This window comes from Lepeophtheirus salmonis, unplaced genomic scaffold (genome assembly GCF_016086655.4).
Source record: "Lepeophtheirus salmonis unplaced genomic scaffold, UVic_Lsal_1.4 unplaced_contig_11886_pilon, whole genome shotgun sequence".
Lineage (NCBI taxonomy): Eukaryota > Metazoa > Arthropoda > Copepoda > Siphonostomatoida > Caligidae > Lepeophtheirus > Lepeophtheirus salmonis.
Genome location: NW_027289770.1, coordinates 1,283 through 16,379, shown reverse-complemented (window position 1 = coordinate 16,379; position 15,097 = coordinate 1,283). Strand labels below are relative to the sequence as shown.

Here is a 15,097-nt window from a genome sequence, read left to right as displayed (position 1 = left end):
TTACAACTTGGAGCAAACAAAGAATTCAGACTCAATATAGACTATATTTATGTTATCTAATTTAAATGATTAAATCCCGTGTCTCCCAGAATAGAATCTGTTCCATTCGCTGATATGGTGACAGATTGAAATTTGTTGACCCATGAAAAAGGTCTTCCTGGTCATATTCCGTATAATCCTAATGTTGATCTTTAAAAATTGGTCGAATACAATGGAGTCCAATTGTTCCTTAATCTTTCAAAAATAATAACAAAGAAAACCAACACAAACAGTCATATACAATAATGTACTTTAGGTCTGAGTTCGTGGAAATGAAAAGAAAAAAGAAGAACAGCAATTTGATATTTATTTTGTTTTTCTCTGATCAAAAATGTTCAAGAAACAAGCAAAACGGCAAAGCGTGTGCGATCTCCTCTGCATAAAAGTCAATCTCCGACCAAAAAGATCTTCACAGGGGACGCTATTCTGAATTGAAGAAATAATCGCTTCTTAGCTGAATAAAGAGCTCAGTTTGACAGAACCTTCAGTACCAAATATCCAACTCAGGTGATGGTCCTGGGCGTCGTGGCGTCTGACAGCAGCAAGATACCTCACTACTTCTTCAATGTCAACAAGAAAATCAACACAGACGTCTACTAAAAGGTCTTCATGTACCCTCTCTTTCCATGTTGAAGAGCATGTTCCCCAAAGACAACTATGTGTTTACCCAAAACGACGTGCCGGCATACACGTCCAAGAAGGTGCAGCATTTCTGCAGTAAGATCATGACTGCTTTCTGCCCTTCGTCATCAACCGACACGTGAAAAACCTGGACTTTGTTGTTTGGCGTGTCTTACAGGGCGAGACAAGCAAGACTTCTCACCCAAATCCTGATGCCCTGAAGGCTGTGATTATGGAGGAGTGGAACAACTTATCCCCATAAACGTCTGCTAGTAAGTAAGAATAACTAAAGAACTCAGGTTTGTTTTTTCAAAAGGTATATATTATAAGAAAACACGCCAACCAAAACAGCAGAGACTCACAGACATAGAATGGGGAAAAAGAGTCTAGCTTCATATATAAATCAAACCTTCTATTCTTGCAATGTTTAAACATGTTCTTTATCTCTCAATTTTTTGATGTTATCTCATCAGGAGTAGAAACAAAAAGAAATAATACAAACTTGTACAAATGAGCCAAAAATTTGAAAAATTTCATTCTCTTTCTAAAATAATGAGTGAACTCCTGCTCACTCATCATTTTTCGATGATGATTTCGATATAATTATTCAACGATTTCATTAAAATCAAGCATTTGAGGCTGTACAAACGGGGATCCATGATTTCACAAATATTTCACCTATACAAATACAAATTTTCTGCAATCCTCGTTTTTCTTGAGAAGTTAACTTAAACTAATACATTAATAACAAATTTTTAAATTATACAACACTCTTGACAATCAAAGAGTGTGGTGCATTAGATAGGGTGACATAAATTTAATTACATGGTATGTAGTACTAGCAAGAAATATTATCATGAGTTCCAAAAATTCTATATAGTCATTTCTTGGAACAATTTTTTTGAAGTTGTTCGTTATTTATATATTATTGCCGTTTATCTACTATGTGACATCACGTTTTACAATTCAAATGCTGATAATTATCCCCTCTTACCTTTTGGAATCTTTTCAAGAGAACCTTAAGAGGGAAGTTAACTTTCTCACATGGTTTTTTTTTCCGAAACCTGATTTTTCATTAATATTAATATTTGATCGTTCCCGTGTGCTCTTTATTAATTCAAAATGATAATATAGGAAACATCTCAAAACCATTCTTGATGAAGGCAAATTATTTCCAGTCAATTTGATAACAAAGACACTATTACGCTATAACTTACTTTGAGATAGTCTTAATATCTCCATAGTGCCTGTCTTTGAACTTCGATTTTTACTCTGATTGATATTACTTACATCTACTATTTCCTTTATTAAAAATTTTTCAGTAATATATCTCCTTGCTATCTTTTTTCAAATTAGCATCCATGGTAATTTACTTGAAAGGAAACTAACAATTATTGTGTAGCATTATTTGTTACTAAATAATATTCTACTATTATAACCAATAATTGTAGTAGGAGGAAAGTCCTTTACTGAAGTGATTTATATTATTAAAAAAAGCACTCCGGATGTGCATATGAGCTATAATGCTTCATTGAGAGGGATTTGAAATTTGGAAAACCTTTGAAGGACCGATAAAGGGACTGATTTTACATCAAATTCAGGACTGACACAACCAAAAGATAAATGTCTATTTTACACGGGCATAAAAGGATGGAAAATACAAAAATATTACACGCAACATGTTTTTAAGTTTTTGCTACAACTATATTTCATTGTAAATCACATTATATATCTTTTTTCCTCAAAACAACAACACTTATAGTAAATTTAAATAATTATATAGAACATAAAAAGCTGTGTCCTGATCAATTTTCACGATAATCAAGAAATAAGTCACTTATAGTGAAAAAATGGTAATTTTCAAAACTTTGGGGTAGTTTACCTACCTCTAAACATTGTTTATTTTGCCCAAACTTTAATAATTGTATTTTTTATCAAAAGGAACTGACTTGCCCTGGTAATCCAGACATTTCAACAAAATGAAAAATAAAAACATCGTAATGGCTAGTCGGAAGTAACCCATTCGGGAACGTACGGATGGGATGCGCAAATAATAATTCTTCTGAGGTGGTACCACAGCTCAGCAAGGTGTAGGGAACGTCAATAGTAATTCTTTACCAACCATTGCAAAATTCCCATGGGTCCCTTTCGACACTCTTTCTGAGGCGAAAGTAGTAAATTGAGAAGAGGGTGCAGATGCATTTTTTTTGGGGACGTCTTGGAAGCTGAAACCATATTAGTGATATAATCCTTGCCACCAGTCTCTACATTGAGCAACAGCCTTCATTTTGACTATGCCCAAAAAGTGATGTATAACTCTACGATAAACTTTCATGGAACGGGAGATTGAACAAGCAGACAAATGCCACAGTCAATAGGTCATTCTTGGCAGAGAACTGGTTAGGTCTATTGAGATACAATTTTTCAGTGACATGACATCAGACCACTTATTACACCTTGTAGCATTCAGAGCTACTTTTAGACTATTATCTTTCTTGACAGCATCCAGTAACTCAATTTCATGGACGCATCAAGGGGTCGCACATTAGAATATCGGTGTCATCTTCCTCCATAGCTGGCCCATCAATATGGGCACGTGATAATACATTGGCATAGAGGCTGTCAGATCCCCTTACTTGTACAATCTTATAATCAAACACAGCTTGTCTAATGGCGAAGCGGTAGAGTCGTACCAAAACCACTGAAAAAGTTAAAATTGTCCAGTTTCCGGATGTATTGAAGTTTTTTTTGGTCTGTTCTAAGGTTTAATGTCCGTCCCAGGAGATAACATTGAAATTGGTTGACTCCTAAAATAATGCCAGTAACCTTTGTCAATCTGGGAGTAGTTTTCTCACCCGTAGATATTATTTGGGATGCAAAAGCGATAGGTTGTTCAATTCCTTCATCCATTTGAGAGAGTACTGCCTCTAAACGAAAGGAAAAGTATCGGGGACGAGGAACAAAGTCATCAGACATGGAGAGTTTGTTTTATATTACTAATACTTACCTTTGGCTTATTAGGCAGTAGAATTCGACCCCAATCCTTGTAAGTTCAGGTAGAGGATCAGTGACGACTAGAAAATCCTTGAGGAAGTGACAGTAAAATTGAAAAACACTAAGAAATTACTTCCTTCAGCTGCACAGGTAGGTGATGGGAAGTTTAAGATAGGTCGAGTCAACTTAGGATTCGATGATTGACCATTTTCAGATACCTTGAAGCCCAGAAATACAAGCTCCTTGCTTTTTAAAAATGCTCATGCTTTGCTTCAAACGAGCTCCAGTAGGTAGTATACATTGATAAACAGACTTCAAAATGGCTAGATGCTCAGATTTGGAAATACAGGATCATCTATATAGACATTGGGTAAACCATCCAACAATCACACTTGACCTTCTTGAACGATAGCGTGCGTAGATGAAAATCCATAAGGGAGAAAGTTGTAAAAGAAGACTAATTTAAGTATTATAACGTACCAATTGCTGGGAAGAAAAACCCATTTTGACAAAACATGCAACCACTCATCTACTATGACGTCAATATTAAAAGTGAGGTGGAAGTCAAACATCCGTAGTACACGCGTTATAGTATAACTTTGTATTTCTATTAACCTTGCTTTGAACTATCATCAATGCAAAATACTTGTAGCTTCAACGAAGGTAAAACTTAATAAAAAACTACCACCAGACAATCTGGAAAACAATTCATCCGGATGCGGTAAAGGTTGAGCTGCTTATTAACGACAATTGATTCGGTTTTTGTGTAGTCTGAAAAGATTCATACCTGGTTCTTAGGTTTGATAAGAGTGACGATAGGAGGTGCTACGTATGATCATGGCCTTGAACTCGTTTTAATAAAGTGCAAAAAGAACCAGGGAGACCTTCTCTATAGAGGCATTCCATATTTTTTTAATATACACAATCACTTTTGCATGTTTAATAATGTGGCCTGGAGCATTTTCAAATATTTTGCTGAATTGACGGTTGAGCTTGGGGATCGCTGGTACTGTAGCACTGACCAAATTACAGAGGTAGCTTGGTTTTGAAGAGAGACCAAGCAGAGGTGCAGACAAGCCAGTGAGCATAAGATGAGTATGTCTACGTCAGTTATGACGAACTCAAGAGGGCCACAGTTTGAGCCATCAACCGAAATCGGTAGCGCAAAGGACACAGAGGTTATAATTTTACTCCCACCGTAGACCGTACCCGAACACACCGTCTGGAGCTACGTCCATTCGAAAGAAGGGTTTTTGGAAAAATATCAAAGTTTATCATAGACCTATATGCCCAAAAGGATGTGCAGTGTTCAGTGAGAGAGAGTTCAGCAACTTGGCCAAGGAGAGAGTAGCTTGAACCAGAATTGTAGCATGACGTCTAATGATCCACTCCAATACATTTGTAGCTGGTTTTCCAGATGCACAGCAGAGAGATGGTCGAAGGACTTGGGATGTGCCACAAAACGTGTACTTTGTATTCTTCATCAGAGGTGTAGGTGAATTTTCACTTTGCTTGTTCTTGAATTTGTGGCGTGTTCCCTTTGGATACTTGTAATTAGGCAAGAAATATTTTTCTTGCTTCGTATCTTGGAAAAGAATTCCCTCTAATGGCAGAGCCCGTCAAAGCTTGACAAATTCTTTTAATTGGCTTAGTGTATTCTCAAACACCAATTGTCGTAGCATCCTGAGAAGCAGTATTCCTTACGATTGTTCTTACAATTACTTCATCTTCGACCAAGGTATTGCAGGTAGAGCATCTGAGTTTGTAGAAGGGAGATTGCGGTCAAAGACACGAAATATTATCGTCAAGTGGTTTGCCCAGGGCCTGCTTCAATTAATTGAGTCGGAATCTTTCTAACAGGATGGACTCGGGTGAGCAGAAAACATCATTTATCGAACCCACGTGGGCTTTGTATGAATCCTCGTCATCCATTGCTGTCACCTTCAGGGTATTTTTCCACTGTTAGACTTCAGCTCCCGCACAATGTAGGAGCAGAGTAGTTTAGCAGTCTGTTGATGGCTCATCAAATAAGCAGGAGTAATTTTCGAATTCATCAATCTATGTTGCCAATCGATGACCCTTCCACGGCCCATTCAGATCAAAATGTTGCATGACACCAATTTGACTAGCGCCAGTAGTGGTGGGGTTAACATCAGTCGTTTGTCTATTGACCAAAGGTTTTACAAAGTCATAGTTTGCACGGTAGTATCCAAGGTACTCCATATCTCCCTTGAGTAGGGAGATGAGTTTTCCTTTTTTATTGCCACCAATCGGCTCTTTGTTAGAAGCTAGTTCCATCAAGACATACTCAGACCTTAGTTTGGCAATCGTTAAACGTGAGAGATTTTCATATTTCGTCTCAAGATTTAATGTATATTATACCTGATAAAGATATAAAAGAGTAAGTTATTATATTAGAGCTTCGTTGCCAAAAATAAATAGACAATGTACCAAGGAGGATAGGAGTTAATCTATTTTTGTACATGGAGCAGGGTCTAGCTTCGACACACTAAATGATAAAACACACGAGAATCATGATAACAGTACATTTTTAAAAGGAAAAAAGAAAAAAAGAGGGAGAAAATCCAAGCAAGTAAAACGTAAGACATACAAATATATATAATAAAAGAGTGATGGATTGGAAATACAACAATTTCCAGTACCACCATTACCGACTACCGTTACCCAAATCACTCTGCTTAGCACTACATAAAAACTATTTACTGGCTTAGAAACATAACCTCAACATTAAAACTCATTAAATAGTGAGATTTTGATAGTATGGTTTGAAACTTTGGGTAGTAATACCATAATTATTCCAACAAGCACAACCATTTACTCCGTTTCATGGTAATAAATATTACGCCTTTTGATTTCATATTTCATAAGGATATTATTTTCAATCAAAAACAAACAATAACGACGAATAAAATAATTGAGGAAAAATGGCTATAAAGCGAAATATCCTGAGACAAAATAGCTATAAGCAAGTGCACCGGACACAAAAATATTCAAGGACTAAAACAGGACTATATGAAAATATTCAAGCACTTTAACTTGTGAGCAAATGCTTGATACTAATAATATTAAATTCTAATTTAAAAAGAGAAGAGATATCAACATTATAAAAATACACGATAAATTTTCTTCATGTTAGGATAATCATGTCACAAATATATATACTTTTCATTCTTTTCTATTAGAATATTTTATAGGTAAATACTTTTCAAACATCACCAAATAGCCTAGAATTTATTAGACTATTTTCTATTTAGTATAATTTATATAGAAAATAATTTATTGATGTCCAACATATTACACACTAGTAAGAGCCAAAAATAAATTTACAATTATCGCCTGAGTTGTTGAGTAATACAAACTTCCAAGTACATTTTTTATGTATTTTCTTGATTTGATGGTGTTTTTAATGCTTAATTTTTTTCATTAGGAACTTAAAATGACTTCTTTTTTTTTCTAAATGACATGTTCTTTACAACATACCAAAACTGGAAAATATACTTTGATTTTGGAATGAAACAATTGGAAGGCAGACAATAGATATTGCCCTTACACCAAAATGCAAAAACAAAACAAACTGGGTAGGGCTTACAATCTTTTCCTTACGTCATAGTTTTTCGATATTATGGAGAGCGTTGAGGTTTCATAACAGAAAGTCTGAAATTAATTATGAGTTACCGATGAGTTAAATACTTTTTAGGATGAGGGAGAGGTGTATAATATATTTTGGAGTCCACTACATTGAGAACTGATCACTGTTTCATTGATCAACAAAATCTTTTCAATATTAAGTATATCAGATAGGGTGTTTGCAAAGGGCAGGGGGAGGCTAAAGGGGATTTAAACTACTCCCTCCCCCCCTGCACAATGGAATTTTTATTTTATAATATAATTTTTTTTTGTTGTTATGCTGCATAGCAAAATTTAAATTTGCTTCCAACAAATTAAGAAACCCCACCCCTATAAATAAAATATCCTCCGACGGTCTCCCCTCATCAGTGTTTTTCAAGATAACAAATATATAAATTTTATTTGATGGATACGTACAGAAGGGGATCTAAAAATCAAGGAAGTGCAATCAGAGGGGGGTTATCAAGTTTTGGACAAACACAGACAGTAAGGGGAGGGAGGGGGTGGGGGAATTCTACTTTTCCCCGGTACGTCATAAGTTTATAACCCATGAAGGAAAGGGATAAAATTAAGATAAATTAGTTTCCCTTAAATACAAATAGGACAACATAAGAAAGATGCTACTAACCAAGCCAATGTCTTGTTCAGAATATACTTTTTTTGTCCACCACAGGCAGTGTTTTGTTATTATTTCTACCTTCAATAAAATAAAAGCTCTAGCTACTAGCTATACACTAGAATTAATTCAAATATTAATAACTATCAACAATTGTTTGGTTATTTAAGTGACAATTTATGTGAGATGATAAGATGAATGTATAGAAGTCTTCCGAAAATCATCCATCACCTTGATATATTCTGAATTTACGTTCTTATATTAATATTATTGTTTTAATTTTTGAGACAATACAACATATGTGACGTCACATAGCTCAGCCAATCAGAATGCAGATGCTAACCAACACAACTATATTATCCACATCTAGTAAAATTTTTTATCAAAAATAACTTCGAAGTCAATCCTAAACTCTATTTTTAGTCCAACAAGGACTTTTTATCGTAAACGTAACTTGCCAACCAAGGTTGTATAGTTGTAATGCTCTAAATCTAGACATGGGAAGCCTTGACGATAAGGATCCTTGATGTTATAATATTAAATTGCCATGTCTTCTAAATATTGAAATTACCAAGAAATATAATTCAATATTATGTAGGACATCAAAGAACAATTCCATCGTCATTATTGCTGTGTCTTGACGAGGTTGATGAGGTTCCAATTATTTATAAGGAGGAGAGATCCAGGACGACCGAGAGTAGTGAGGAGAAGGAAAGGCGTGGAGGAATAATACAAGTCTTATTTATAAGCACATCTGTATTCTTATTTATACAAAAACCTCCTCTGCTACATACATAAAATACACGACTATTTATACTTAAAACGAGGTAAAAGACTGTACTTTACACACACATATATATATATACAAGAGAATAAGAGAAAAGAACAAGGGGGAAGGAAATACTAATACATTACAGTTATAAAGGCCCAAAAAATAACAAAACCCAAATTATTTAATTTCTGGATATTACCAAAGTTCTATTAAAAATTAAATAAAAATGATGTCCAATTGAAAAAAAAAATATTATATAAATTTTAAAGTTTGTAGTCTTCCCTGATGTAAGATGATAAGTTCTTATGCGCGAGGGCCATAGGAAAATAAGTTATGTCTGGATATCCCTCAGGTTTCGTCCAAGGTAGAATATTTTTTCCCACAAATTATTCCTTACCCTTTTCAACACGAATTTACATAGCATCTCCATGTACTTTGTGATGGCGTAGAGAGGATAAAAAAAAAAAACAAGATTTTTTTGCAAAAAAGAGAATATTTTCAAGCACCTTCCCTGATTCAGATAGCTGCCGGATCCTCTTTTACCATATCATTTTTAGCATCTCTGGATATCATGGAATTAATTTATATAAAAGGTAAGAAAAACAAATTCATGGGTAATTATTCTTAGAGAAGGATCCTATGAAGAAAACTGACATATTAAAAAATGAACTACAAGGAGTTCCAATACCTTCAAAGAAGAGCACAAGTTATGTGACTAAACAGTCAATTAAGGAATTTTTGGTCTTATTAAGGAGATATTTGGACTCAAATTGGAAATTTCTTAATATTTGTTGACTTTTTTATTTTCGAACAAAAATGGACCGTAGTACAAATTAAAAGTTTACCTCTACCGATGGGAGAAGAGTGTACCAAATCAACAACATACAAAAATATATGCAGTATAACATTCAATGGAGGAGCAAGGGATTTTTTTTTTTTTTCAAATCTGTTATACAAAAGGTAGTCGACTAAAACAAAAAGAAGTAATTTGACCTTGGTGAGTGTTTGTGCATTTATCATTACTATTGGGATAATCTCGAAAATGAAAATGAGTTCCATCAACTATCACTTTCGTTCTTCCGAGTATCCCACTCCAAACACGCTGCTTCAATGATGATTTCTCATATTCAATAGAAGCAGCATAATAAGTCTTTGATTCTATTGTAATGGGTTCATTGAAGTAAATCCTTGTTGTTTCATATGCTGGGTCATACTTTATATCAAATTCTTTTGAAACTGTCTCTCTTTCCACTTTCCACATGAAATAGCCATTTGTTTTTCAGAAAAATGGTAATATGAAAACCACCTTGCCCTTTAAGTTTAAAAGTTGATGCTAGAACCTTTTCTTAAGCCTTAAGAGCCTACATGAAAAATTACAGCAAAATCTATTCTTTGGTTTGGCTATGATTACCGGACACAACCATCCTCACATATTTGCATTTTATATATAGATACATAGATATAGTATTAAAATACATTTGACAGTATTTTATGAATAATTTACATATTCAATCAATTATTTAATTAAAAAAAAGAAACTATACGAATTTAATATGTTTTTGACAGAATACTAAATCATTTTCAGGCATTAAAACCTCGAGGGATTTTGAAGACTCTTTGATTAGGATTCATTTCTGAATAATATTTTACGTATTCAAATAATTGGTTTATTGAATATCTAAATGAAAAAAAAAAATTCGATTCAATATTTGATGAATGATGGAAGTGAGCATATTGGTTATTCAAAATTTAAGAATAATGTAATCAATTTATATTCAAATCCCTAACTCATGGTTGTAATCATCATATATTTCATATTTGATGAAGTAAACTTTCTTTTAATTTCTACTGATAAATAGATTGGCATATTATTTAAGTGCATTAAGTCTTTTGTAAAAAGTTTGAACGCAGTTAGTATAATGTGAAGAAATTAATTTTAAAAGAGGACATTTTTCTGAATGTATATTTTAACAAAAGGACATTTCGCCCAAACATTTTAGTAGTGCAGAGTTGACCAAAATTAAATACACATAGCTTTAATGTTAGTATGTTTAGAGTATTGCGTGAAAAGAAGTCTGAAATATTGCAACAGTGATTTGTGAAAAAAAAAAAAAAATCAGTTTGGGTCTCTTTTGGGCAGTGATGTGACTACGATCTTTATGTAAAAGTTAAACTCAATAAATATAATACACTTTTGCGAAACTTTGGCAAATTCAGTATTCAAATCAAATAATGTTTCATTATTCAATAATCAAACATTTGTAGAGGAACCGGTGTTAAAAATGAATGATATGGTAGAGCTACATAATTCCCTTGTGAAAAAATGATCGGTGCGCCCTCTACTTTGTTAATATACCGTATGCATATCTCTTTCGAATTTATAAGACTCCTTAATGAGCAATTCCTGTGAAAAAAGATGAATATAACCTTAAGAAATTTGTTGACTGTGGTAATTCCTATCATTTATAGCTCCTAATATTTTAAAAACGTAAATAAATCATTAATTATCTTCTTAGTTATTCATTATGATTTTAGATACAAGTTCTGTCTTACTGGCGCCGGATGAATTCTTTTATTTGGATACTATATCAAATAAAATTGAGAATGGGTTTTACCGGCTGCAAAGTGCAAGAATATATCCTTGAATTGAAGAATGAATGAGAAGAGTTCTAATAAATTATAACGATAGATGATAATTATATCCACTCAGTGCTTAGGATAACCGATTTCAGAGTCGTGAAGAAGAGTTAACAATAGAATTTTTGGTGGAGTTCAGGTCCAAGAGAGAAAATAGAACCAAAAATACTGTTAATGTGTGTTTCACGTATAGCCAACTCCATCGAATATATATTTTTCATTAGCATCCTATTAATTCCTGGCTACAATAATACTTACAGAGAATAAATGTAGCATGTCAGAAGAATACTACAATTTTTTTCATCATTTCTGAACAAACACCTCAGTTACAAAATAATTTGAGTTGGTGTGGTAAGAACTTGAAGACTTGAGGGCAAATTCAAAAGCATGTCACATTTTGGAATTTCAGATCCCAAAGCTACAGTTTCACTCCGGATTAAACATCTGTTAGAGTCAAGACTTTTCTCAGATGTTTCCTTTATGGTTGGGGGTAATAAAGGAGTGTCTCCTGAGAAGATTTCTGCCCATAAATGTATTCTTGGATCTGCCAGCCCTGTATTTGAACGGATGTTCAATGGAGACTTTAAGGAATCAAAAAAGGAGGATATTGAGATTGATGTTCCGGATGTGTCTCCCTCTGGATTTAGGGATATGTTGAGATGGTTTACACTAATGAGACTATTTTGAGCCTTAAAGACGTGTGTCCTCTTCTGTATTGTGCAGAGAAGTATGATTTATCCATTCTCAAGGAAAAGTGCATTTCTTTCATGAACGGTAGTCCTTATGAAGACTTTTGCCATCTTTTTTATCAATCTAAATTACATGGTATCATTAATTTGGTTCCTTGGATTAAGGAGAGTATTTTAGCACTTCCAAATCTAACACTCTTACCTGACTCTGTTCTCAAGATTAACGACAATGAAGTCCTAAATGAAATTTTATCATCTAATCGACTTAACGCGGATGAGGTTGATGTCTTAAAAACCGCACTATGTTGGGCATCATCTCAGACTGTAGATATGAAGGGAGATTTGAGAGAGATCCTTGGACCTGCTCTCTACTCCATTCGATTCCCTATCCTCTCTTCTTCTCAATTCGTGGATGAAGTAATTCCTTCAAGACTCCTTAAAAATGAAGAAATTCTTGATATTGTGAATTACATCTCCAAGAGTATCTCAAGTGTATCATGTAACTTTTCTATTCAACCCAGAATACGAATCTGTGAAAGATTTGAACATCATGATAAGGAATATCTAGACACCCTCAAACACTCTATTACATTTACCGCTAATAAACCCATCAAGGTTCATGCTTTTGCAGTACACTGTCCTTCAGAAATAGGTTCAAAATTAACAGGAAGTATTCACCTGGAAAATGTCAATCAAATTGGAGTGAAAAGAGAGATAGTTTCAAAAGAATTTGATATAAAATATGACCCAGCATATGAAACAACAAGGATTTACTTCAATGAACCCATTACAATAGAATCAAATACTTTTTATGGTGCTTATATTGAATATGAGAAATCATCATTGAAGCAGCGTGTTTGGAGTGGGATACTCGGAAGAACGAAAGTGATAGTTGATGGAACTCATTTTCATTTTCGAGATTATCCCAATAGTAATGATAAATGCACAAACGCTCACCATGGTCAAATTCCTTCTTTTTATTTTAGTCGACTACCTTTTGTAAAACAGATTTGAAAAAAAAAAAAAAAAAATCCCTTGCTCTTCCATTGAATGTTATACTGCATATATTTTTGTATGTTGTTGATTTGGTACACTCTTCTCCCATCGGTAGAGGTAAACTTTTAATTTGTACTACGGTCCATTTTTGTTCGAAAATAAAAGTCAACAAATATTAAGAAATTTCCAATTTGAGTCCAAATATCTCCTTAATAAGACCAAAAATTCCTTAATTGAATGTCTAGTCACATAACTTGTGCTCTTCTTTGAAGGTATTGGAACTCCTTGTAGTTCATTTTTTAATATGTCAGTTTTCTTCATAGGATCCTTCTCTAAGAATAATTACCCATGAATTTGTTTTTCTTACCTTTTATATAAATTAATTCCATGATATCCAGAGATGCTAAAAATGATATGGTAAAAGAGGATCCGGCAGCTATCTGAATCAGGGAAGGTGCTTGAAAATATTCTCTTTTTTGCAAAAAAATCTTGGTTTTTTTTTTTTATCCTCTCTACGCCATCACAAAGTACATGGAGATGCTATGTAAATTCGTGTTGAAAAAGGGTAAGGAATAATTTGTGGGAAAAAATATTCTACCTTGGACGAAACCTGAGGGATATCCAGACATAACTTATTTTCCTATGGCCCTCGAGCATAAGAACTTATCATCTTACATCAGGGAAGACTACAAACTTTAAAATTTATATAATATGTTTTTTTTCAATTGGACATCATTTTTATTTAATTTTTAATAGAACTTTGGTAATATCCAGAAATTAAATAATTTGGGTTTTGTTATTTTTGGGCCTTTATAACTGTAATGTATTAGTATTTCCTTCCCCCTTGTTCTTTTCTCTTATTCTCTTGTATATATATATATATGTGTGTGTAAAGTACAGTCTTTTACCTCGTTTTAAGTATAAATAGTCGTGTATTTTATGTATGTAGCAGAGGAGGTTTTTGTATAAATAAGAATACAGATGTGCTTATAAATAAGACTTGTATTATTCCTCCACGCCTTTCCTTCTCCTCACTACTCTCGGTCGTCCTGGATCTCTCCTCCTTATAAATAATTGGAACCTCATCAACCTCGTCAAGACACAGCAATAATGACGATGGAATTGTTCTTTGATGTCCTACATAATATTGAATTATATTTCTTGGTAATTTCAATATTTAGAAGACATGGCAATTTAATATTATAACATCAAGGATCCTTATCGTCAAGGCTTCCCATGTCTAGATTTAGAGCATTACAACTATACAACCTTGGTTGGCAAGTTACGTTTACGATAAAAAGTCCTTGTTGGACTAAAAATAGAGTTTAGGATTGACTTCGAAGTTATTTTTGATAAAAATTTTACTAGATGTGGATAATATAGTTGTGTTGGTTAGCATCTGCTTTCTGATTGGCTGAGCTATGTGACGTCACATATGTTGTATTGTCACAAAAATTAAAACAATAATATTAATATAAGAACGTAAATTCAGAATATATCAAGGTGATGGATGATTTTCGGAAGACTTCTATACATTCATCTTATCATCTCACATAAATTGTCACTTAAATAACCAAACAATTGTTAACAGTTATTAATATTTGAATTAATTCTAGGGTATAGCTAGTAGCTAGAGTTTTTATTTTATTGAAGGTAGAAATAATAACAAAACACTGCCTGTGGTGGACAAAAAAAGTATATTCTGAACAAGACATTGGTTTGGTTAGTAGCATCTTTCTTATGTTGTCCTATTTGTATTTAAGGGAAACTAATTTATCTTAATTTTATCCCTTTCCTTCATGGGTTATAAACTTATGACGTACCGGGGAAAAGTACAATTCCCCCACCCCCTCCCTCCCCTTACTGTCTGTGTTTGTCCAAAACTTGATAACCCCCCTCTGATTGCACTTCCTTGATTTTTAGATCCCCTTCTGTACGTATCCATCAAATAAAATTTATATATTTGTTATCTTGAAAACCACTGATGAGGGGAGACCGTCGGAGGATATTTTATTTATAGGGGTGGGGTTTCTTAATTTGTTGGAAGCAAATTTAAATTTTGCTATGCAGCATAACAACAGAAAA

At 33.7% G+C, this 15,097-nt stretch overlaps 1 protein-coding gene across 1 annotated transcript; it reads left to right on the top strand.

Annotated features, from left to right (window-relative positions):
- The first annotated feature begins 11,986 nt into the window (after window positions 1–11,986).
- On the top strand, window positions 11,987–13,030 carry LOC121130772 (BTB/POZ domain-containing protein 3-like). Its single transcript, XM_040726458.1, has one exon. The coding sequence runs from the start codon at window positions 11,987–11,989 to the stop codon at window positions 13,028–13,030; it is 1,044 nt and encodes a 347-aa protein (XP_040582392.1).
- Window positions 13,031–15,097: the final 2,067 nt, after the last annotated feature.